This window comes from Besnoitia besnoiti, chromosome VII (genome assembly GCF_002563875.1).
Source record: "Besnoitia besnoiti strain Bb-Ger1 chromosome VII, whole genome shotgun sequence".
Lineage (NCBI taxonomy): Eukaryota > Apicomplexa > Conoidasida > Eucoccidiorida > Sarcocystidae > Besnoitia > Besnoitia besnoiti.
Window position 1 is genome coordinate 1740837 of NC_042362.1, and position 23491 is coordinate 1764327.

General features: G+C 54.0%; 5 protein-coding genes across 5 annotated transcripts; 3 read left to right on the forward strand and 2 right to left on the reverse strand.

Annotated features, from left to right (window-relative positions):
• Nucleotides 1-66: 66 nt before the first annotated feature.
• Nucleotides 67-1894, forward strand: BESB_078400 (superoxide dismutase SOD2; the record flags this gene model as incomplete). The annotated part of the gene is made up of 4 exons (XM_029366202.1): nucleotides 67-445; nucleotides 754-795; nucleotides 1246-1626; nucleotides 1827-1894. The coding sequence occupies 4 exons, from the start codon at nucleotides 67-69 to the stop codon at nucleotides 1892-1894; spliced, it is 870 nt and encodes a 289-aa protein (XP_029217633.1).
• Nucleotides 1895-2861: 967 nt separating this feature from the next.
• Nucleotides 2862-9306, reverse strand: BESB_078410 (ABC transporter transmembrane region domain-containing protein; the record flags this gene model as incomplete). The annotated part of the gene is made up of 10 exons (XM_029366203.1): nucleotides 2862-3006; nucleotides 3447-3599; nucleotides 4075-4142; nucleotides 4338-4485; nucleotides 4769-4908; nucleotides 5237-5867; nucleotides 6214-6388; nucleotides 6893-7220; nucleotides 7659-8116; nucleotides 9063-9306. 10 exons carry the CDS (start codon nucleotides 9304-9306, stop codon nucleotides 2862-2864), a joined length of 2490 nt encoding a protein of 829 aa, XP_029217634.1.
• Nucleotides 9307-11443: 2137 nt separating this feature from the next.
• BESB_078420 (superoxide dismutase) lies at nucleotides 11444-12753 on the forward strand (the record flags this gene model as incomplete). The annotated part of the gene is made up of 4 exons (XM_029366204.1): nucleotides 11444-11564; nucleotides 11887-11928; nucleotides 12189-12569; nucleotides 12692-12753. 4 exons carry the CDS (start codon nucleotides 11444-11446, stop codon nucleotides 12751-12753), a joined length of 606 nt encoding a protein of 201 aa, XP_029217635.1.
• Nucleotides 12754-13466: 713 nt separating this feature from the next.
• Nucleotides 13467-17461, reverse strand: BESB_078430 (ATP-dependent DNA helicase, RecQ family protein; the record flags this gene model as incomplete). The annotated part of the gene is made up of 4 exons (XM_029366205.1): nucleotides 13467-14933; nucleotides 15373-15759; nucleotides 16173-16490; nucleotides 16814-17461. The coding sequence occupies 4 exons, from the start codon at nucleotides 17459-17461 to the stop codon at nucleotides 13467-13469; spliced, it is 2820 nt and encodes a 939-aa protein (XP_029217636.1).
• A 3674-nt stretch (nucleotides 17462-21135) lies between these two features.
• BESB_078440 (transporter, major facilitator family protein) lies at nucleotides 21136-23071 on the forward strand (the record flags this gene model as incomplete). Its single annotated transcript, XM_029366206.1, has 4 exons — nucleotides 21136-21972; nucleotides 22099-22494; nucleotides 22623-22887; nucleotides 23001-23071. 4 exons carry the CDS (start codon nucleotides 21136-21138, stop codon nucleotides 23069-23071), a joined length of 1569 nt encoding a protein of 522 aa, XP_029217637.1.
• Nucleotides 23072-23491: the final 420 nt, after the last annotated feature.

Here is a 23491-nt window from a genome sequence, read left to right on the forward strand (position 1 = left end):
TTCACGTGTCTGGCCTCGTACATCCCCACATTCTGCATGGGTATTGTCTCTGTATACTGGGCAATCATGTCGCTCACAGCTTTGCTAGTCCCGGCACTGCGTTTGTCTGCCGCGCTGGCGGTGGCGCCAGTAGGCTTGACGCTGGAGACAGCCGCTCTTTCGGCGTCTCACCTTTCCCGTCGTACCGCATCCCGATTTTTGCACGTATTTCCCGCTCCTCTGTCGTCTTCCCTTGCTCAGAAGGCTGCACAGTGTGGAGCTACACACATGCGGTCGTCCTACACTTGCCTGCGGCACGCCCGGCCTTTTGCCTCCTCTGGCACAGCTGCCTTCGCCCTGCCTCCTCTTCCTTATTCTGAAGATGCATTAGCGCCCCACATTAGCGCAGAGACTCTCCGGTTTCACCATGGAAAGCACCACGCTGCTTACGTCAGCAAGCTGAATGGTACGAGGGGAAGCAGGCCAGACATGTGCTCCCCACTCCCTCGTGCCGCACACCAGCGGATTCGTACAGTGCTGGACGCGGCGTGACACGTTCGTATCAGATGGGATTGTCTCTTCGTCTCAGCACGAAGACTGTGTACAACTACGATACTCCCGCAGCTCAGGGGAAACCACCCGCAGCCAACCTGAGGAAGGGCGTGTAATAGCATGTGCGGTCCGATGCCTCATCCTGCTTCGTTCATGAGAGTATTGGCGTGGTGGTCCTTGCCTCACAGGCATTTGGCTCGTGTGTTGCCTGTATTGATTCAGGTTTCGTGGAGGGGACGCCTTTTGCCAATCAAACCCTCGAAGGTGAGCAACCACCTTCGAATCTGTTGTTTAGGTTTATTCACTCGCATGTGCGCATCTGTGGTAGGCCGCGTTGGCCAGGTCGTTCCGCTTCGTATGCGAACTGCTGCATGGTTAAATAGGGAAACGAGATACCTTTAGGCGTAGGTGGAGTATGTGTCTTTTACGCGGTCACACAGCACCGCAATGAAGTCATAGTAAAAAGCGCTTCAAGACACCTTTGCGCCAGGTCGCAGGGAATTTGCGCGTTGACGTTGGAGCCAGTCTGCTTTCTCAGGCTATCAAGACGGGTTGTCGCCGCGCTGCGAATAAACGAAGGGGGTGGCTCGTCCGCACGAACGGATTAGAAGCGCGCGGGGGGGTGGGGGGGGGGGGGGGGGGCGGGGCACCTTTTCGCTTACACACGAGCTCTCATTCGCCGCGCGCGCAGTGGCTCTGGGTGTGGACCTCCAGATATCGTCAGGGGTTCTTCGGGAGCATTGTTCAACAACGCGGCACAAGCGTGGAATCACGAGTTCTACTTCAAGTCCATGAAGCCCGTGTCTGCTGGCGGAGGGGGTGAACCTGAGGGGCGACTTATGGAGGAGATTGTAGCAGCCTTTTCCAGCTTTGCCCAGTTCAAGGACGAGTTCTCGAAGCTCGCAACGGGTCACTTCGGCTCGGGATGGGCGTGGCTTGTGTGGGACAAAGAGAAGAAAAGGCTAACCCTGGAACAGACGCACGACGCGGATACTCCCATAACAGACAAGAACAAGGTTCCCCTTCTTTGCTGTGACGTGTGGGAACATGCATATTACATCGACAGGAGGAACGACCGACCGGCATACGTTGATGGTAAGCCTGTGACAGTGTGGTGCTGTGCGGCTCCCCAAAGGGGGACAACGTTGTGACCCTGCGTCACTCGCATCACAAACGTTTCACTGGAGGGGGGAGATGTGCATTTCAGGGGTGTGTCGGCTGCGGTGTCAACCAAAAGCTTCGGAGGAGCTGCTGTCGTAAAATGATGCGCTACGGGCTGATTTTGTTATTTCCAGGATGGTGGAAGGTCGTCAACTGGAGCTTTGCAAGTGAAAACCTGGTGAAGGCCCAACAGACCAACTAAAGAAAAACAGACAGATTGGGAGCTACTCATAGGCGCTGTTTCCTCCCGGTGGTCACGGAACGTAAGGAGTACGGGCGCAAAGTCGTTGCTTCCTTGAAGATGAGTGGATCGCTTATGCGGTGTTGTCGGGGGGGTCGTCACACGCTCGTTCAGTACGTGTCGTACTTTGACCACACAGTGCGTCTCTCGCTGCTTGGATCTGGCAGCACCATTTCATGCTTTAGGCTGGCGACACGGGTTATCAAAGCGCGCAGAAAGTTTAGGCATTTTCCTATGGTTCCGACGGACATCCATTTGATGCTGTGCTTAGTTTCATGTTACAGAGTGGTGGCAATTTCGTTCTGCGATCGTGAATACGTTGCCCTTGATGGCCCGTCATGCTACCAGACACTGGTCAGCGTAACATCCTGGATTCCTCGACACTACGCGGTATGCCGATCTCCGAAGCCGCAAAGCCAAGAACGTGCACCGACGTCACACCTGTTCGTGGGACCATGACTGCGGCGCCGCAGTATCGTCGGAATTGCTATGAGCGAGGAGAAACCGAACTGCGTGCTGCTCTCCATGCTGAATGTATGACGAAGTCATGAAATTTAGAGTACCCGCCTCGACGTCTTGCCGCAGCCGACGCGGCAGAGAAAAACACGTCGCTGCGGCGGAAAGGTCTCGGCATCCTTAGATGGGCAAACATCGGAGGCACCAAAGGCAGTCTGTGAATTCCGGAATGTGATGATTCATGCGGTCGCTGCCGCGATTCTACCACAGCCTTGATCAGATTCTTGCCAGATATGCGCACACGAATGGGTTTTCATGCGTCCGTCGGTAAAGAGGCGGCCTGTTTTCAATTACGATCACCAGTTAGCTTCGGGTACTTCAGGCAACAGGAGCAAGCTGAATCGACTGGAGGTTTGACAGGCAGAGCACGGAGACCGCGAGAAGGCATTGCTGCCGTTCTAGCTATACGAAGTCACATGTGAACCATGTGCTCAGTGAGAATCAGGGATCGGTACGCTCCACCTTCTTCTGTCATAAGTGAATCGTGATTTCCTTGCTGCACAACCACGCCGCGCTCTACGACGTAGATTCGGTCACAGACCTTGGCGGTTTCCAGACTGCAGGGATATACACGGCGGTCGCCACATACGCGTGCGCGAGAAAACCATGACACACGGGAGCACGCGGAGGCGGCGGCAGGCTACCTACCAACCAACCCCCCACAGCGGTGAAACTCGCACTCTGCGGCTTCCTGAACGTGCCTCTATGCGAATACAACGGTGAGCACAGAATTGCTTCTCAAGATGGTATGGATATGTTGAATACGCGCATATTATACCGCTATTTCTCGGAACAGCAACTTCCTGTTGCGAAGAGTGTTTCTGAGCTGACTAGAGAGATGCTTGCGAGAGATACAGAGTGATTCCCTTCTAGCACTGACATTTTCTTATTACGTTGTGGTGGCCATGAACTGCAATAGGACAAGCTTCTCGTGGACGTCCGTCACCCACGATTGCTTTTTCCTGGAGGCTGCGCAATTGGTCATGCTCAAACGCACCTGCGGACTATCACCACTATCGTAACGTTGCCTCTCAGGGCCTTCAACACATCCTGTAACGATGTGTCGCCTGCTGCAGCGCCCAGTTGTTTTAAGGGGTCGTCGACAAGTAGAACACGCGGCTGCCGGTTGAGGACACGAGCGAGCGCCAGCCTGCAACACGCCATCCCGGACATCGTACACAATTGCCCTTTTCGCGACGACGCCGCCATGCCAGGGCAACACACTGGAGAAGAAGAATGTGCCTCAGGAGCAACGAAAGATTAGGGGAAATTGCGCGGAAAGAGACGGCTGAGTTTGCCCCCAGTTAGCGGTATGATCAAATGACGAATGCCAGTGTCGCGCAGCGCCGTGCGAGACACTCGGGGCACGCGCCGCTCTCTGATATCCCAACTATAGCACTCTTCCAGAGGGCACCTGAGTTTCAGCCTGAGCATGTTGAGCATACTCTGACTGACATGTTGCGAGAACTAAGAAGAAGCAGAGTACGGTATGCCGCACCCCAGCCAACCTGGACGTGTAGAGGGCGTTTGACGAACGGATGAAAAAATGGCCCACGGCAAGCAGATACTGCCAGCCATGTAGAACCCCGTGCTAAGCAAGTCAACGTACGATATCTACGCCGTACCTCACTCGTTGGCCGCAGCTCAGTTTACTGCCTTTGTCTCCCACTTCTGTGTCGTATCCTGCAGGGAACTGCGGGAACAACCACACGAACGATGCAACTGTGGTGCAGGAGTGCCCAGGACGCGTATGGGGGTAAGTTTACGCCGGCTGAGCTTCGAAAGGACAGAAACCTTCACCCATTATGTTCGGAAGGAAGTTCGCTCATGACGGTGCGTTGGCGTAACCGCCCACGAGAGAGGTATACGCTCGTCGGTGTACGCTTACATTTTCGGTGAATCGTAGCTCCTTCGCTTGCATACAAACCTCGCTGCTGTAGCATGGTAGCGGGGCCTGCGTTTCGACGCCGTAGTACAGGTTGTCGTTTATTGTCCCCGAAAAGACTTCAGGGTTTTGCCAGAGAACCCCAACTTGCCTGCCCAGAGCGAGACCCTCACGCCACCAAGCACAATGCCAAGAGAATAACCGTCGTGCTGGTGAACTGAGTGCGACTGATGTGTAAGGTATGCCCCAATGCAGACAGCTCCAAGGCAGATTATTTACGTTCCCGCAAAAGTCGAGCATATCGCTATCACGGTCTATAAAGTGAAGCAGAGTTGCTCTTGGCAGCCACAGATTCCCCTACACAGGTTGCAACGTGTTGCCGGGCTTTCACGGCCTCAGTCTACGGCTCGGCATTCGGTTCAGTGGATGCATACTTTCGCAGCCAGGTCGGATCGAGTTCCCGAATATCACTGCCGTCGAAAGCAACAACTCCTTGGTCAGCATGTACGAGACCCGCAATCAGCCGGAGGAGAGTCGTCTTGCCGCTGCCCGTTGCTCCAGCCACCCCCACAAACTGTAGCAAGGGTCCGAGACACGACCACAAACCCATGCTTTTCACAGGTTGTGCTGCGGTGGCTGTTCATGAGGAAGTAAATCACGGAAAACCGCCGGTTACTACGTTTGGTGTTGGAGTACTAGCCTAGCAGGCTCCTGCATAATTGGTCCCTCAAGTCTATCGTCGCTCAACCACAGTTATTTTTGTAAGAATTGCCCTGTATCCCCGCCCCAGCGGAGAATGGCAGTCTACAGATGCGCAGCGCCGCCACATTGATGAACATTTGAATGAGACCTGCGGTGACTGGTAACTGTCATGCCATTTCTATAGCGTTGGCGGGACGAACCTCTTTCGGAGCAACATGGAGACTAACACCGCTAAGGATAGGGACTGCTGGCCTGTCGGGGTAGGCGAAGGTTACGTTGTCGAGAGTTATGTCGCCTTTAACTTCAAGCGTGTCCCGCTGGGACTGCAGGTTGACATACGTATGCTCTTCAGCTCTGTCTTTTTCGTTTCTGTGGCATCCAGTACGTCTGACGGGCTCCATGTGTCGCCGTCTCTTGGAAGGCGACCGCTCATCGGAGCGTCGCAGTTCTCCCGAACTGGGCAGCGAATGAAGGAGGCAATGCTCTACCTCGGGGCGGACCCTAAGGAGAGCGATCACATATTGGGCGGCTCCAAATGCTTCCATAAAGGTGGAGTAGACGTTACCGACATTGGTAAACGCTGAAGCGAGCTGCTGTTGATAGAGCATGAACGTAACTAGAGTACCCGCCTGTACTCTGCCGTGTTTTACCAGTTGCTCTCCTGCCAGTAGTAGCACGATAGAGCACAGTTGCGGAATTGTTGTGACGAGCAATTGATTAAAGCCGTTGAGGAATGCTTTATGCTTTTCGATTGAAAAATATCTTCTGGTCCGGTCACCAAAACGCTGGAGCTCTTGGAATTCGCCCGTGTTGGTTTTCGTCGCCATTACGCTGCATAACCCAGATCGCAATGAGGTGGGGTTTCCGCATAATACCCAGCATTAAGAAAAGATACATTGCCTGGTCTCAGTGTGTGTATACCTGAATAAAGACACATCTTAATGAAAGAGAACCGCAACGAAGCATTTCGCATGGAGCTCATGGCCGAGTGCTTGTTCATGTTCCACAAGCCCTCTGTTGACCGAAGAAGGAAGGAACGCCTTGTATCACGGATACGCACTGACGGCGCCTAGACGCTCCTTCCCGCGCATGCATCTGCTATGAACACGATAGACGCGCGTACACCTCAATGTGCTTTTCGAAAGGGAGGAAGTGTGGCTATGCACATAGCGCCTACTTTGATAGAACATCTTGTACCACTTTGTTGGAGTCGGCAAGTCGTGCCTGTGCCAAAGTGGAGAGCCGCTGCGTGCGAATGCCAATCTGGTGGATTCCGAGAAAGAATAGGGGAAGACTGAAGATCACGACTGCCACCAGCTCCTTGCTCATTCCTGCCATGAACGCCAGAATACCTGAAACGGACTCCGGCAGCACAGAACCCTCGCAGGCTTTTTCCTTTAGCCCTTCCGGTGCCTTTATCCGTTTCCCACTAACGAGCGTAGTGTCGCAACCGCGACTCCAGAAACACCTCCGTTAGCATACGAAGTCTTCAAAACATCCAACAAAAACTCCTGTACAGTATGCCAACCAATAATAAAGAATAGCTGTATATGTATAGCAAATATGCAGTTTCAAAGCGGGGCCACGCCTAAGGGCGACGTAATAAACCTAAATCACGCGGCACCCCTAGGACAGTCACCCACAGGTGCACCTGTACATATATACACAAAGAAGGTGGTTGTCTTCGTACGAGGGTGCCTCCCTCCGCGACAATTTTTGGGCGCCTTGAGCCAATGAATACGGCAAAGCTGGGAAAACAAGGAGCTAGGACGGTGTAAGCGGGATGAGACACTTACGCGTATTCCGTACATTCGGCGCACAATACGGACAGGACAAATGCATCAAAAGTTATTTACCGACAATCTGCATAAGCGCTTTGAGGAATATGTTCAGATTCGTCAAAAAGATGTCGCAGACTTTCGAGCAATCGACACAAAGCCTCGCTGACAAGGTCCCCGTAGAATGCTGCTGCAAGAAGTTGAAATCCGCCAAGAGAAGACGCGAGAAAAGACGCTTTTGCAAGCGAAGCTTGGAGTTTACAAGAGCCAGGTGAAGCAGCCCCGCCCTTAGAGCGTTTAGCAGAACGTGGACAGATGCTGCAATGACGAGGCAGATGATGGAGTGTTTGACCTCTGCTTGACTTTCCGTGTCCACCACGATACCTACAAAATGCGGAATACAAACCTGCCAATCAAGTCACAAGGCAAAGGCACGAGCACATCTAAGGCAGCCAATTGTTACGTGACTTCTGGATTCCCTTGGGCAAGTGACAATTCATTCAGGCAGTCGGATCCTACGGAGAAGTACATAATAAAAGTAACACTCACGAGTTCAAGCCGTAGTTAGGCTATCGTGGACGAACTCTGGGTCTCACATCCTCGTTTACACGAGCTTCGTTTTCCAGGACTTAAAACAGGCGGAATTCATTGTACAATATGGGGGAAGACCGACCTTCTCTGGCGGTGCGTCCCTGCTGGGACCACAAGCATTGACGGAAAGACGTCGCTTATTTATTCCCTTGCGCGTTGCTGGCGCGCTACAGTTTGTAAGCATTTCAGTTAAATGACCACACTGTGCAGAGGTAACAGTCTGTCGAAGCACCTCAACAGCGTCCCGACGTACTTGCGCAGCGGCAGAAAAGACCATACAGAGTGCTGCAGTTGCAATAAGATGCCTGTCGGGCCCGGTGAACGCCCACAGCTGCTTCGCCAAGCTGATTTGGCGCCAAATCGTGGGCGCGGGTAAGGCATGAGCATCACTGAGTCTCGGAGGCGAGGTTGTGAGCTCTGCTTTTGAAGATGCTTGACCGTCGCCCGCAAGCAAGAGCTGCTCCGTCTGGCTGACGGCGAAAGAATCCCAAGCGTCCTCGTTCGATTCGCACGGCCACTCGATTCTGGTGGCAATGCCACCCTCGTGAGCGGAATCGGCTGAATCCTCGTTACTGTTCGGCCAGCTGTTCCAGCTGATACTTCCGATACTGGGACAGCGCGGCAGACGCACAGATGGATCCCAATAGGTTAGATGCCCCGTAGGGTGAACCTGGTTGAGGCTGGGGGACCGTCCTGCAGGCGTAGCGAACCCTGCGTCGAGATACACACCAGGCAAAACAGGCATGCTCTAGTGAAGAGTTGGACGCGTCCTTTCTTTTAATGTATCCCTTTTGATCACGTGCCGTTATTCAGGCACCTATCATATGCGAAATGTTTCTCTTCATCCATGTAAGGTTTGCCTCCGGCCACTTCACGTGCTGGTCGCGCTGCACACTGCAAACTACAAAACGCTTCAGTTTACTCGTTTGCGCGATTGGTCTGGGTAAAGCTCAGATACGGTCGCTGCGTAGCCACTAGTTAAAAAGGAGGCTATAAAACAGAGAGTAACAGGAGACCCAGGGTGTCGGTCTGTAGCAATGCACGAGGTGCACGGTCAGGCGGCCTTTTCGATGTGAACGGGATTACCGTGGAGCGAGCCGTGATAAAAGAGCAAGCAAGTATCATGGTATACCGTTTTCTTCCGGAGAACTGAACTCGTAGGTACGAGCACCTCGGTGAGTGGGTTCCGTACTGGCGAGTGTCAGGTCACGTTGGTAGCCTTCCTGGTTTCTTCTGTCTCTCTCGGATTTCATGTTTCCGTGCAAGGCCATCCCGGAGGCCACATCGGTGGCGTCCAGGGCCTGTGAGACGCCGCCGGACGAACGGTCGCTACCAGCCTCTGACCGTGGCGCGAGCCTGGAGTTACCAGGCTCACTCTTCCGGACAACGCCAGGGCTCTCTGTTCGGCAAATCGGAGTCCGACGGGCTTCGCTTGCAGGAGACAATCGAAATGTGGAGAAAGGGGGTCCGGCGGTTTCGCTTCGTCCTGTGAAGGCGATCCAGCTTTTGGTGCTGCCACCCCCATGGACCAAGTCAGAAAGGGATCCACACGGAGACTTGACGGAGCTAATACAGGAGCAGGAACTATCCGTTTCCCGCAGCTCTCCGAAGAGAGTTACATTAGCAGTAGTGGGGACTTCACGATACCTGCCCGTACCTTGATCATAGTCTGGGGAGGAAATCTTCGGCGGCATGTTGTTGTCCGCTAAGCATTGCTCTGAGACTGTCAGATTATCAACAGTCGGTTGAGGGCCCAACCACTCTCGTTTCTCAACTGAAGGACTGGTGCTAGGAAGAATGCCCACGTGAGAAGATTCGCTTTCGAGCCTGCCAGCGCCGCCACCGCGGCATCTGTGAGCGGCATGACGATAGAATGAGCTTTTAAGGGAAAGCGTATGCATTTTTAGAGGTGCCTTTTACTTCTCAGGGAACCATAGAGAACTCTACGTGAGAGGACAGCAGCCTGCCGCCTCGTACGTTCAACGCCGTGCAAACCGGCAAAGAAGAGTATATTCCCTACCACATCGGAGGAGATGCAGGTGCCCAGTCCTGAGAACGTGCTGGACATGATACACACCTATCCGCCAACAGCGGCATAGACGAGAATGAATACTCGTCAGGGACGAGATACGACGCAGAGTTAAGAGCACACTACTCAGCGGGACTGCTAGTCAACATATTTCTTTCTTGTGGACCGCGCTGGAAGGCTTCATCAGGAGAATCGCTCCCAAAATGGCTGCCAACGGGAAAAAAGTATCCAAGACGGGCACAACTTGCATGGAATTTTGTCGTGCAGGAAGTTTAGATCTCCGGCTCTGCGCCGCTACAGAGCCCACGTGGACCAAAAAGAAGGGTGATTGTGCGGAGAGCGCTACAGATCAAATCCATCCGATCACTATCGCAGGAAGCACCCCTGGGCTCGTCCTTCTTCTAGTTGCACTAGACAGATGGTACCTGCTCGGCGTGCAAAAAAACAAACGGCGCTACCGACCATACCCTTTTTACACTAAGCAGCTGTAACGCGTCCGTCAGATGCCTTCCGTCTCTCTGCCATGGGTCGATAGCCTGCGCGTGGGGCGGGGAGCGACCGGCCCGAGACAGCGCCAGGGCCGATCGAGTTTGTGACGGCTGTTCTGAACTGTATGCCGGACACTGAATCACACCTTCCAGAAGTGGCGGAAGAATCCAACCTCGATTGCCTCATGAGGCAACAGCAATGTCCTGCTGGTGACAGCTCGCGACACAAGTCTGCCACAGATGACGTGCAAGCCATGCTTCTTTTCTCTCATCCCCCGGTCGGAATGTCTTTTTTATTGTCGCAGGGCCGGATATCGCGGTCTATCCTGCTGGAAGGCTCTTCAGTGAAGTGCGAATCTTGGTTCATGATGCGTGTTTTGCTCTACTCAGCGGCAACCACCCAGCAACCCAAACGGTCTACCAGCCTTCCGACCGCTCGTAGGACTGTCGCTCAATAGGAAGCCTGTCATCGAAACCGATTAAACGGCCTCCCGCGTCTTTGGATCTGGTTAGTACTGCGGTGCAAACTAATAGAAACTAGTCATCGGCGTGGCCCACTGGCGCGAGACGCACAGGCTAACACATGAAGGTGGTGATGGTCGACGCGTCGGCACTCGGAAACTCGCACACCTCGGTATCAAACCGTTTGTGGGACCCTGAAACGCATGGCCAGCACAGCCAGCGTTTCCGCTCCACGTCAACAAAACAACAGTAGACCCATCCTGTCTCACCAGAGCATTGCACCTACCATGCCAGTGGGACAACCCCGCCGGAGTGTTGGCATCCAGCCGTTAAGTAAGTCTGCTGGTCGCATGACTAGCGTCCGTTTCTGAATTACTGCAGTCACTAGCCAGCAGCCACCGTATCTCCATTACAGAGGAGCTGGTACCACTTCTGATAGATCACATCTCCCCCTAACACTTGTTCACCGTTTCGGCTCAGTGAGGCAGTGACTCGCACGATTCGATGCCAGCCACCGTTGCCCCGCCCTCTCCCCCTCCCGTGCATCTCGACGAAAAACGCCTCCCCAGAATTGTTGACGGTGGGGTGCACTGTTCGGCCTCTCCGCAATGCGCGCAAAGCCAAGATCCTTCTGAGAGACTAGACTTTGGAATATGAGGGGTACTATCGTAGGACTCAACGTTTCCACCATGCAGGCACACAACGGTTAGGCTGCCTGCCGCCGCGTCAGGGGTGCTGCGCGTGTCTGCCCCGAAGGGCTCACGCTGCTCAACAGTGTGTCTCCTCCGGTCGTGTTGGCGCGAACCCAGCATCACCACCGATTCCTTGATGTAAATGACGCATCGGAAGAACGCTTTGTGACGTGCTAAACCAAATCGTACAGAGACGAAAAGCTACGAGACACTGGAGCGAGATTTACCGCGCATTCTTGCACTGTGCTGTGTTTCGTGACGTCTCCTTAGACATTTGGTACATCGTGTGTCACGCGGAACGACGCGTGAGCGGCAGCTACGTTTCCGTTGCTTTTCGTCTGCATCATTCGTTTATTTCTACACAATCATGGCGTTCACTCTCCCCCCTCTTCCGTACGCGTATGACGCGCTCACTCCCCACATTAGCGCGGAGACGCTCCAGTTCCACCACGACAAACATCATGCCGGCTATGTGACTAAGTTGAACGGTGAGAGCAAATTGACAGCCAAAGGTCACGCTCCAATTCACTCTTCTCCTGTGGCTTACCCATTTCCATTCGTGCCTGCCGACCGACGCGCGTATAAATGCTGACGCGACCATCTGTGTGCGCTCGCGACTCGTGCATTGAACTTGCCGGAATAGATTAAAACAGAGGCCTGCCGTGATGCGCTTGGGCACGGCTCGATGTTCACCCAACGCTTGCGTTGTTCACTTTCGTTATCTTTCACGAGGCGAAGACTTACAACGAAGAATGACCGACAAAGTAACACTTACTGCGTGCCGATGAGTGTGGTATTTGTTGTTTGCAGGTTTCGTCGAAGGCACCGCCTTCGCCGGGAAGTCTCTTGAAGGTGAGCTTCCCAGGAGTTTCCCCTGTGTTGAACTGCGTAAATATCAATGTGTTCCGGTTTGATCGTTGACGAATATGCCGCGCATCTGTGGTTGGGGTTCGCATGGGGTGCTCGCGCGTGTTGTTGTTGGGACTAGGCCTTGCGCCAGATTCTGTGTGCGGTGGGAATTTGAGGAGGACGACAAATCCTTTCGTATGAACGAATACGAGTTGAGTGTGCCGTATGTTGCGCTACGATGCGTTTATTGGTGCTCTGCTCAGACGTGGTACGCAGTTCTACTGGAGCTATTTTCAATAATGCCGCGCAGGCGTGGAACCATGCATTCTACTTCAATAGCATGAAACCGCCCACAGCAGCTGGTGGCGGAATGCCCACGGGGAGACTTCTAGAGGAGATCAACAAGGAGTTCATTTCTGTTGAGAAATTCAAGGAGGAGTTTTCGAAGGTTGCCGCTGGCCATTTTGGGTCAGGATGGGCGTGGCTTGTGTGGGACAAGCAGGGCAAGAAGGTTGGCATTGAGCAGACTCATGACGCTGGGACGCCTCTGACAGAGCCGACGAAAGCGCCCCTCCTCTGCTGTGATGTGTGGGAGCATGCCTACTATATCGACAGAAGAAACGACAGACCGGCGTACATCAAGGGTAAGTCTCAGCAGCGACGCGGGTGAAACGAGGCACCAGTCTATATGGCCGCACCCGAAAGGTAGTTTTTGCTACTCCAACGCGGGCTTCGCATATCTTGCTCCTGTGTGTATTGTATGCAGCGTGGTGGGAGGTCGTTAACTGGGACTTCGCGAGCAAGAACTTGGAGGAAGCTTTAAAATGAGTGCGCAGAAGTTACACTCGATGCGTGGTAACGGTGTGAACCGTGACCTCGCGACCGAGGGCTTCAAAGACATGCATGACGAGCAAATTACCCTTGAACTTCGAACGGAATTCATGTTCTGCGCCGGTGTCGACTTCCATGCAGTCTGTTGTGCGGCTGCACTGCCACCTTCGTTTTAAACTGCCACCGTCTTCAGTAGTGACGCGTGGTGCACCTCACTCCGTGTCAAACGTGTGAGCTCACATGCATGTTCAACACATCTATTTCCTCGGATTCTGGTGCAACCCTCAATTAACGCTTCTGAATCAAGGCTACTCCCCAAGCGAATACGACTACACACTCAGACAGGGCAAAAACGACTGTGACATCTTCGTGCAGCTGCCGGATGGCGTTATGGCTCTTACGGCATTCAACGAGCGACCACAGAAGAACGGCGTCGCGTGTGATGAGAAATTCATAAGGCAGTGCGTACATTTTTCGCCTGCACATATCCCTGGCGTTTTGCAACAGCCTCACCAGCAGACGCATGGCGGGCTCACACTCGTATCGGGGGTGAGATCTTGTAACTTTCGTTTCTTAGTTGCAGTTACCTTTGTACTCCAAATACTTACAGGTATCGCTTTAGCGTTGCGGTATACTTTTTGTGAAGCATCTTGTGCATTCGCAAGTTCCGATAACTAAGTCCAACCCCGCAGCAGCGGCTGCGATACAAGCTACTCCTCAGCAGACGTTTGACCAGAAGAGGAGTTCGAGCACCGCTGAAAAGCTTCAATACAAGAGCGGGTAATTACGTCGCCATATAGCTCAACTTTTCTGGGCACAAGTGCCTGCCCGAGCATGACACTCGGCGGCGCCAGGGTGACGGCGGGTCTGGAAGCCGCCGTCTGCAGCACAGACGCCCAGGTTGCAGTTTTGCGCTTGCTGCGGACGTCCAGCCGAACACCGTTTCCCTCGCTGTCGCCTTCACATGCATCCCCCGGCGTCTCACCTTTTGCGTCAGGCCCCTTGCAACACAGATGAAGACACAGCTTTTTGATCTCGCTATTTCCGAGAACGCACGATGCGTACACGCCGTTCTGGTGCGCCAGGGTCTTGGCGACTCGCTCGAGAGCGCCTCGTATGACTCGTGCGCGGCCCGCAAGAAACTCCGTCTTGCCCGATGCAGAAACACAGCACGCGTCTTCGCTGTCGCCGCCACCCCCTTTTCGCCCCTTCGAGTTCAAATGCTGGGCCTGTTGGACACTCGACCACGTGACAGGGCCGCAGTCAGTCCACCTGTTCAAAAAGGCGGGACTTCCACCGAGGATTCGCGCATCAATCCCGCGCAGAACATCCTCGGGACGACGATACTCTAATTCGCTAAGACACCGCCGCGCCTTGGAACTAAGTTGCAGATAGGAGTTCGTGCTATAGGGCGTGTGAGCAAATGTCTCCGTAAGATAGTCGAGGCAGACGAGGTTCACGAGGATGGCTTGGAGAGCGTCGGCGTCCGCAGGAACCGCAGGCAATCCAAAGTCCTTGCGCTTCAGCTTCTTCTTCCATTCTGTCTGCAACTGCAGCAGCGTCATCTTCGCAACATCGGTTTTTTCCTTTTTTCCGTCAGCCTCTTTGAGCACAACAAGAAGTAGCCGCACGGCTTCCTGTAAAGCCTCCACGTCCACTTTCTCAGCTACCTGGCGGATAGATAGGCTTCCCGCCGTCCGCCGTTTCTTGGTCATCTGTCTCGAGACCTCCGCGTCATGTGCAGATGCGCCCGTTTCTTCTGCGCCTGCCACAGACTCCGCGGCACACCGGTCGCACATGCGTTCGCATGGAACGTGTGGATCTCCGAAGTGATCTGAAATGGCCTCTCTTCGGCAGCTTCCACCGCGCCACGAACCGCCACCGAGTGGCGCTAGCCCCGTGCAAAAGCACACCATTTCGTACAGAAGCCGCAACCCAGACGGCTCCCAGTACACCATCACGGACTGCCGTGCAATGTCCGACGGCCGATAGAGAAGCAGACAGTGGGCTGGCTGTCCATCGCGCCCTGCGCGGCCGGTTTCTTGGTAGTAGTTATCCAGCGACTTGGGTAAAGAGTGATGCACGACGAACCGCACATCTGCTTTGTTGATGCCCATGCCGAATGCGACGGTCGCCACGACGACAGACACAGCGCCTGATGACCACTGCCTGTGTATCTGTGCGGCCACAGGCACACACACGTCGGGTGGAGGCGCATGCACACCGAGTCAAAACACAACCGCCCGCAAGGCCCTGGCAGTTTCAGTGCTGCATACGATTCTGGGCCGCTTTGCGCACTGCAGTCTTGAGACGGGCACAAGCAAATTATGGAACTAGATGCTTGGTTGTAGGAAACTTGCGACGTCCACCTCGCGCCTGCACCAGAAGCAAAAGTTGTCACTGCTGGTTTACGGCTCTCCATGTCGAATCCCCTCCACGGCATCCCAGTCCCATATAAAGGACTAAACAACACTGCTCTGACAGAGGAACGGGCGAGTGAACTGCACCCCGCGACGACTACCGCCTGCGCCTCGTGAAGCAGAGCACAGCACAAGAAGAGGATGCCGCATGGCCGCAACTGCTCGAGCGCACTTCAAACAAACTGACTGTCCATACCTCGAGACGGCTGCTTGCATCTAAGTCACCGTGGTAGAATGCGCACGGGATGCGGAAGTCACGCTTTAGCGCCACGCAAAGAGTCTCGGCCTCCTTCCTCGAAAGGCAGTAGAGAATGCCTGACTGCCCCTTGAAGGTGTTGATAAAGCCGGCAATCAGGCAGAACTGCTCCTCGCTCGTTTTCGGCTTGTGGACGACGTGATAAAACAGATTTGCCCGGTTCGTATGCGACCGGAACACCCGGCTGCGCGGGATGTGCAGCATCTTTTTAATGTCCTCGACAACCGGAGGGGTCGCAGTCGCCGTGAGGGCCAAGAGAGGCACGAGGGGGAACTGTGTTTTTAGCAAGATCAGCTGTCGGTAATCCTGCCTAAAAGAGTGGCCCCACTGCAGTGCGACAGCATGCATTGACAGCACACAAGCCGAGTTTCCGCGATTGGTAGAACGAATCTACACAAATGGCTGCTGCCCGCTCGAGGAGACGCTGTCTCAAGCCTCGAGGAGGGGGGGAGGGCACACGCGAACAAAATTGCGCCGCGACCTCACTTTTCGATGGGCAGAGACCCCTGCAAGAGGCGCCCCGTGAAGAGACGACTGTGGCGTCTTTGCACGGCTTAAATCTGTGACGGCCACGACTTGGCACCCAGCCCACTCGGTGATAAAACTCTGGAACGATGTAACAGAGGGCCAGCGGGTTCTCTGCTATTCCGTTGGTTGACAGTTTTCACGTCAGCCGTCCAAACCGTGCGTCGCACCTGCGTGGATGTCTGCTTCCACGACCGCTGGTCTGAACTGCTCACTTGAGAAGCGCAGTGGGCCTCGTCAACGACAAGCAGCGCAAGATTCTTTGCGGCGTAGATCTTTTCCAGCTGGGACATGAGTCTCTTGCTCTTTGCGATTCGCTCCGGAGTCACGTACAGAAATACCGCTCCAGGCTCGTGAGAGGACAACGGTGAGAGTGGAGCAGGGGTTTTCCCTTTTCGTCCCTCGGCTGACGGGCTGTCCGTCCGCTTTTCCTCCAGCCTCTTTAGCACCCTTTTCACCTCTTCGTTCTCTTCCTTCGAGCTGGTGGTGGCAAGGTAAAAGGCTTGGAGACGCAGCGCTCGCAGGGCTGCAACCTGAAAGACACCACAGCGGGGGGACCGTGCACACTCAGGAGTGGCCGCAACCCGTCAAGCGACAGGCACATCGCCCGGTAGCTCTGCAGTGAGCTGTCACAGACGCAGAGACTGTAGCGACTTGCAGGAAGCGGCGCCGCTGGCATGCAAGGTGCTCCGTTGCGCCTCTTCTGTCTGTGCTGTGGGCTGCTTGAAGCATGCACTGATCGTCGCATGCGCCGCTTCCGCCCATCCGTCGTGTCACGCAGAACACTTTCAGCCGTTCTTAAGGTTGCGGAAACTCGGTAAGACCCTAACAAACTGGGAGCACGAAGGCGACGCACCTGATCCGCCATGAGGGAAAGCAAGGGAGAGACAATGAGCGTAAGCCGGCTCGAGGTGCCTTGAATCAAGGCAGGGAGCTGGAAGCACAGACTCTTGCCTCCACCCGTGGGCATGATGAGTAGCGCGTCATGGGCAGAGAGAATCACATTCATCACTTCTCGTTGATTAAAGCGGAAGCTGTCGATCCCGAAAAACCGGAGCGCTGCATCTTCCATTGCGCGCGTCCAAGGGAAGTCTCTCGAAGACCAGTCCGTCTGTCGGGTGTTTTGCTCATCGAGTTCGACGTCGTCAAGCGCGCGCCCCTGCGTGCTGCTGCTTTTGAGCTGAGCCACAAGATCAGCTTCTTCTTCCCTCAATTGCACACGCTCCGCCTCCAGAATGGCGATATGAGACTCCACCTCTTCCAGCCTCTGCTGAATATCTTGCAGTCGCTGTTTAACGGATGCGACTGCGTCGCATCCTGATGCACCCTTTTCAGAAAGGTTTTCCTCACCTGCAGAAGACTTTCCCCCTTTATGTGCATCCCCTGCAAACTGCGTCGCTGGGCGCTTGACTTCAGTACTCCGTAGCTGCTCTGCTTCGCCATCGTCATCGACGAGAATAATACAGTCAGACCTGCGTCGTAGTGCAGAGCCAGCAGCTGCCATGGGGAAAGCTTTCCCTCGGCACGGCCCAGCTACGAAAAAAGATGGCTCTCCACGTGGCGATGACCGTACACAGTAAAGTATGAAAGTACAGCCACATGTGAACAATGCACACAACAGACGGATCCCTGCATGTGGACAGCAATAAATGTGCACGCGTGGAAAATCACCAGTGCATCAGATAACTCATAGCTCAAAACGAATCCTGCCTTATTTACAAGACGCAGTGGAACCAAACTTGTAGAGGACAGCCCCCGTGTACTGCCGCCCTGCGCAGCGAACTGTTGATTTGCTACGGTCGTGCCGCGGCAGAGAGGGCAAATGCTGCGAGGGTGACGAGAGCTTTAGGGTTCAGGGTCGGGCTCACGGCTAAAAACCGCCTTCATGCTGCCTGTGCGTCGGGCTTGACCATATAGTTGTGCAACGGGACAGGTCCAAAAGTTGTTGATACTGAAGGTAAGTATATGCACGAATTCCTGTCGCCAACACCTTCGTACGCGTGCTCGGCCTCTCGGCTATAGAAAATTGACAAGGAACAAAAACATCAGGTAACGGCTACAGGCTGCTTTCCCTTGCTGTCGAGTACCGTTATAGGGGGAACCCCAGCTCACATAAGAAGAAATATGTGCGTTTCTTTGCCTCGTTGTTAGCCGAAGTGTCTTTCATTACTCTTGAGTGTGGTAGCAGCAGTTCACATGCAGTACTCTGCATGCATGGACGATGAGTCCATCCAGCAATCTGGCGATGGTATGGAAAAACCCGTGACGAGAGAAAAGAGTTTCTCGTTTGACACCCTGCAAAGAGTATGGCAGAAGGGACACCGTTCGGGGAGGGAAGCGAGGGGTCTGCACACCGAACAGTGGGCGCGGAAAGGCATGCTGGAAGACAGCGGTGACGTGTTCCTGACCAAGGGACGCTATGAAAGGCGTCGGAATAGAACGCAACACCGGCGCGTCCTTCATATGTTTTTTTCCACGTTTTTTCTTGCTTCACGGTCCACTCTACATCATCTACAAATCCGTTTGCTCAAATGCGCGCTGAAATACAGCGGTGCCGCGAAGCAAGGGAGCGTTCTTCACTTTCCTTGACAAAGTTTCCGATGCAAATTAGGCCAGAACGGGCGCACACGGAGAGAACGGGTGGAGTGTTTCCACCGTGTAATGAAACGTACACCTGCGGTTTGGCCCGCTTTCTCGCCACTTTCAGCACCCCGTCTACTTTTTGCGGGATTGGTGCTTGCAGCGTTCCCGTTTCGTGCGCGGGTCCGCCCGTGCCACCCGAGTGCCTCGCGCTGTCAGCCCACAGAGAGTTTATGGTGCTATGCTCCGTGTGCGCCCTTCTGCTAGGAGGCAGTGCTGCATCCTACGGACATTTCGGCATGCCACATGGAACAGTATCCCACGTTTGCCCGCGGGCTTCGTGCCAGCTTCACCACAGTTCTGATGGCAGGTTTTGTGAGCAGCGGGCATACATGCAGACCTGATCGCGGTTCCGGGGATTCCGGAGTGGTCACATCACAGATGTAGTTCCCTCAGACTCGACGTGGCGCCACTCGCTGTCGTGAAGCTATAGCGACCCCCCGTCGCAACGGCGTGCGCATTCAGAAATGCGATAACGCTTCCTCGCGAGTGGAGGAGGGCGGGAAACTGCGACCACGGAAGTTGGGCGCCGGGCTTATCGGCAGAATAATGACACAGAAAATGGTATTGATAAGATACGTACTGCCAACGACGAATATCACGCACTGACTAACGGGTCGCTGCTTTCCGCTTCACTGAACGGACGGCGTGCGCCTTAGTGCTCCGGCATATATAGTCAAATTCCCGCTTTCCATATGCTGTGGCACTGAAGAGTTCCATAATACACAGGAACAGACACGAAGGACATACAACACTTCAACGATCTGCCTCCGACCACTTCAGTTTCTTTATCAAGAAGAACGGAAACTTGTTCCAAGCACGATACAGCCCGGCCGGCGACTCCGGAAGAGATTATGCCAAGTGCTAAATATCGTGAGCAGGACTACGCATGTTGACGCAGTAGCCGGTACACTATCATCACCACATTGTTGCGGGGGTCATCTGCCCAGCATGCCTTATATTCTTGCGCTTTCGTGCAGAGACGAAAGAACTATGCTCAGTATTCTGAACTCCTTCCTGAACAGAGCAAATCGGATCTGCGAATATGGATACACACTACGGTTTGCTTCACCTGTGCTTTTGCAGCTTCCCTTAATGTCTTCCCTTGATCTGCTCCTTCCTGTTCCTCTTTTCCGTGAGTAGAGGCTTCTAAGCTTATGTTATCATCTGTTGGAGTGGCAGCAGCTTTGGGTGCATTTGTGTTGTCTACGCCCTTCTGCATTAACACACACTAGCGTTATTTCCTGAAACTGCGTCCGTACGTCAGATAATCTTGCCTCGGCTTCCGCAGCGGGTGCACTGATAAGAGATACCGCCGACTGAGGGAGAATACAGCATCAGACGGCGTGGAAAGAGAAATAAGATGCTTAGTTCACTCACGCGGATACCTTGCAGTTCCCTCTCGACCATATTCTGACGGCCGAGCATGATAGTACGAGCTTGCTTGAGTCAGATAGAGAAACGGGCCTTACTAGTTCTCCTTCTATGGCTCTGCTCAACTTTTTCTCTCTGTCCAGCTTGGCAGATGCTTTCTGCAGCATTTGCTCGTCTACCTCGGAGACCTCTTGCTCTGCCCGCCTGTTGGCAGCAGTTACGTCGACCAGCTCTTTCTCAAGAGCTTGAACCTCCTGTGCAGAGCCAGCTACAGTACCAGCACAACAGGCAGACTTTCACCGGAAAGGCATACCGCTTCGGCCACCCTCGCATCTTTCCTCGCTTTTACTCCTGCGGCTTCGGACGCCGATCGTTCCGCCTGCTGCTGGGTCACGAGTTTTGCAATGGCCTTCTTCACATTCGCGGTGTCCGCAGCGTTTCTTATATCGACAACCTTCCTCAAAGTTTTGGCTAAAGAAAATTGGCCGATGAGCTCTCCAGGCGATAAGGTATCCTTCCTCACCTAGTTCTCCCTCAGCCTCTGCCTACCGCATGAAATAAAGTATAAATAATTCCCATCACGTTAGAGTGCTCTGCTCACCTGCTTCTTACTAGCCTCAGCGGTGGCAGCGCAACCGTCTTGCTCACTGGAAACTGGAATGACTGGGTCAGCTTCCTGTAACGGTACAGGAGGCCGATAGTCGCTTGCAGCGCTCTCCGCCTCCTGGCTTGCAACAAAAAGCGACCAAACAGTCACAACACCAATGATATCAAACAAAATTATGATTTTTTTCATTGTGGAAGCAGGCTTCGTCGGGGCTTGTTCTGTGGAACTACAGCGAAGCTGTCCGCTAACGCGCGAATGCGCCGGACATGTAGCTAGTGTCTGGCGGTGTTGCATACATGCCAACTGTAGCGACACGGCGTAGCGGTGGTACTTTGACTCTGGCGGGAAGCCGCAACTCACTTCATACAGTGATATTCCTCCATCTTCGTTTTTATGTATTTTGAGACTGTGAAACGCTGCTTTTTGAGCTTAGGCGCGCCGCTGCGCCTTTATAGAGCTGGGGATGACGGTTAACTATTGAGTGTCTTGTCTTGTTGAGTAAGAAATGGGAGAATAAACCAGCTGCGAGGGCGTCAAAGAAGATCGCTTCTTCAGAGATGAGATCTCCACCTGCTGCCGAGCTTGCCTCTGGTGCTCCCCTTCTTGGTAGCCAGCAAAATGGCGAAGAAGGAGCCTCCACCGAAAAAGAGCGAGCGCTTTCCTCGCAGAAGATAGAGCGGTTCACATGCGAGAACTTGTTCTGGTGCCCGGAAACCGGATACCACCCAGGTGGACGCAGAGCAGTCTTGTCTACTTACATCTACGCTGCAGTACATGGCGCCACAGATCAATTGCTTCCAGCAAGCTTCAAGTCTCTGGAGAGAGACCTGCGGCTATCGCCCGTGGAACTGGGGACAGCATCTTCATGCGCTCGTATAGCACATGCGGTCGCCTGCCCGTTATGGGGCTTGGCAGTTGATTGCTGTGGACGCCGCAGGATGTTCTCGTCCACCGCTCTCGGGTGGGGACTTACCAGTGCCTTGTTTTTTTTCATCTGGATGCCATGGCAAGTGATGCCACTCATGTGCTTCACTGGCCTATTTATGGCAGCAATGGGACCTCTTTCCCAAAAGGTCCTGGCTGACGAAGTGCCCACGGAGAGCCGTGGATCCAGTTTCGGGACCATGCACTTCTTCCAGTCCTTGGGTCGCATTGTCTCGCTTCAAGCCGCGACATCCGTCTCCGGCCTGTTCATTCTGGGTGCTGAAGGATGGAGATACGCTTTCGCCACTTGTGGACTGGTCTCGGTATTGCTCGCGATCTCCTTAGGGCTAAGCGTACCAGACTCCACGGAACAAGTAAAACTCCAACAGTCTCGTGGCATAAAGTGGTTCTCGCCCAAGGAGCTTTTGTACGTCATGTGGAACGGAAGCTTCTGGTCGATGCTTCTTGTGGTAAGTCTCCGTAACGGTCTGTGATGACGATAGAGCTGTTCCATTTTCTGTCGCGCCACGTGGTACACGAAAATCTGGGTGGATAATCATTTTGGTGAATGTCTGTGTGAATGTGTTTTTCCCCAGGGGATACTGAACGGGATACCCCGGTCTGCTTTAAACTTCTGCACGATGTGGTTCCAGTACTGCGGCCTCACGGACTGGTGGTCGTCGTTCATTGTATCGGCGAGTTGGATGGCCGCTATGTTTGTTGCACCTTTTGTCGGGTGCATGGGCGATTATGCGTCACGCCTCTCTCCTGACCATGGACGACCCCTCGTGGCACAGGTTTCCCTTCTTCTTCGATCCGGGTTGATGGCGGTCATGCTGACCTGTGTGCCCCTGCGCGCATCGTCTTTCTGGATCTTCCTGGTATTGGCAGTCTTAATCGGTTTTCTTGCCGGATGGCCAGGCGTCGGTGTCAATAGGCCAATACTCTCGGAAATAGTCAAGCCCCAGCACCGCGCGACGGTATTCGCCCTGGTAAGCATCGAGCGTTTAACTAGCTCATGGATATAGAGCACCTGAAGTGGCTTGGGCACAGAGCGCGTTCCCATTCCGTTGCAAAGGCGTCCCTCACAACCTGTGTATGCTTGTGTATGCGAATGTAGGTGTCAACATGCGAAGGGGTCGGAGCGGCACTTCTTGGCGCCCCTCTGGTTGGCTTTCTAAGTCAGCAGGTCTTCGGATACATAAAAGTGGATCATTCGCATAAGCTCGTCGAGCTGTCAGAGCTGCAGCGAGAAGGGAACGCAAGAGCGTTGTCGATGGCAATGCTCTGCATGACAACAGGACCGTGGATTGCGAACATGTTGGTCTACTGCATTCTTCATAAGACCTACAAAAAGGATAGGCACGTACAGACTCTCTCTCAGGGTAAGTTATTCGTCCAAATTTCCGCGGCGAAGCTCTCACGTGCGCGTAAAATGGTAGACCTCTTGTTGACACTTTGCGCGGAAAGACTCCTGTTGGCTCTGTGGTCTCCGCAGGTGCTTCGCTGCAGAGCAGTCCGCCATCCGCAGCGGACACTAACAATCGGGATTCAGGCCACTATGCCTAAACGACTCAAGAATACATCGCTGGCCATTTAGGAGCAAGGACAACTGCAGCACGTTATGACTGGTTGTGTGCTGTGTACCCGATGTGGCGTGAAGAGGCTGCTAAGCGTGAACTATCAACGCGTCCAAACACCATGTCTGGCAGTTGATTTCTCCGGGCTACGCCGTTTGCGCGACATCCCAGCCACAAGTGCGGAAAGGCGCACACAAAGGGCATGTCCATGGAAGAGTTGTCAGCATTCGTAATGTTGTTTGTCCGTCCTTTTTCCCAGCAACGAGGACTGCGGGGTGTCCCCGCCAATATCTTGAATTTTGTTTGTCCATCTTTCCGCCAACAAAGAACTGTGGTACTCAAGGATCGTATAAGAATTCACTGTGCGCGGGTCGCTCCGCATGGACGTGACTTGTTGAACTTCATCACG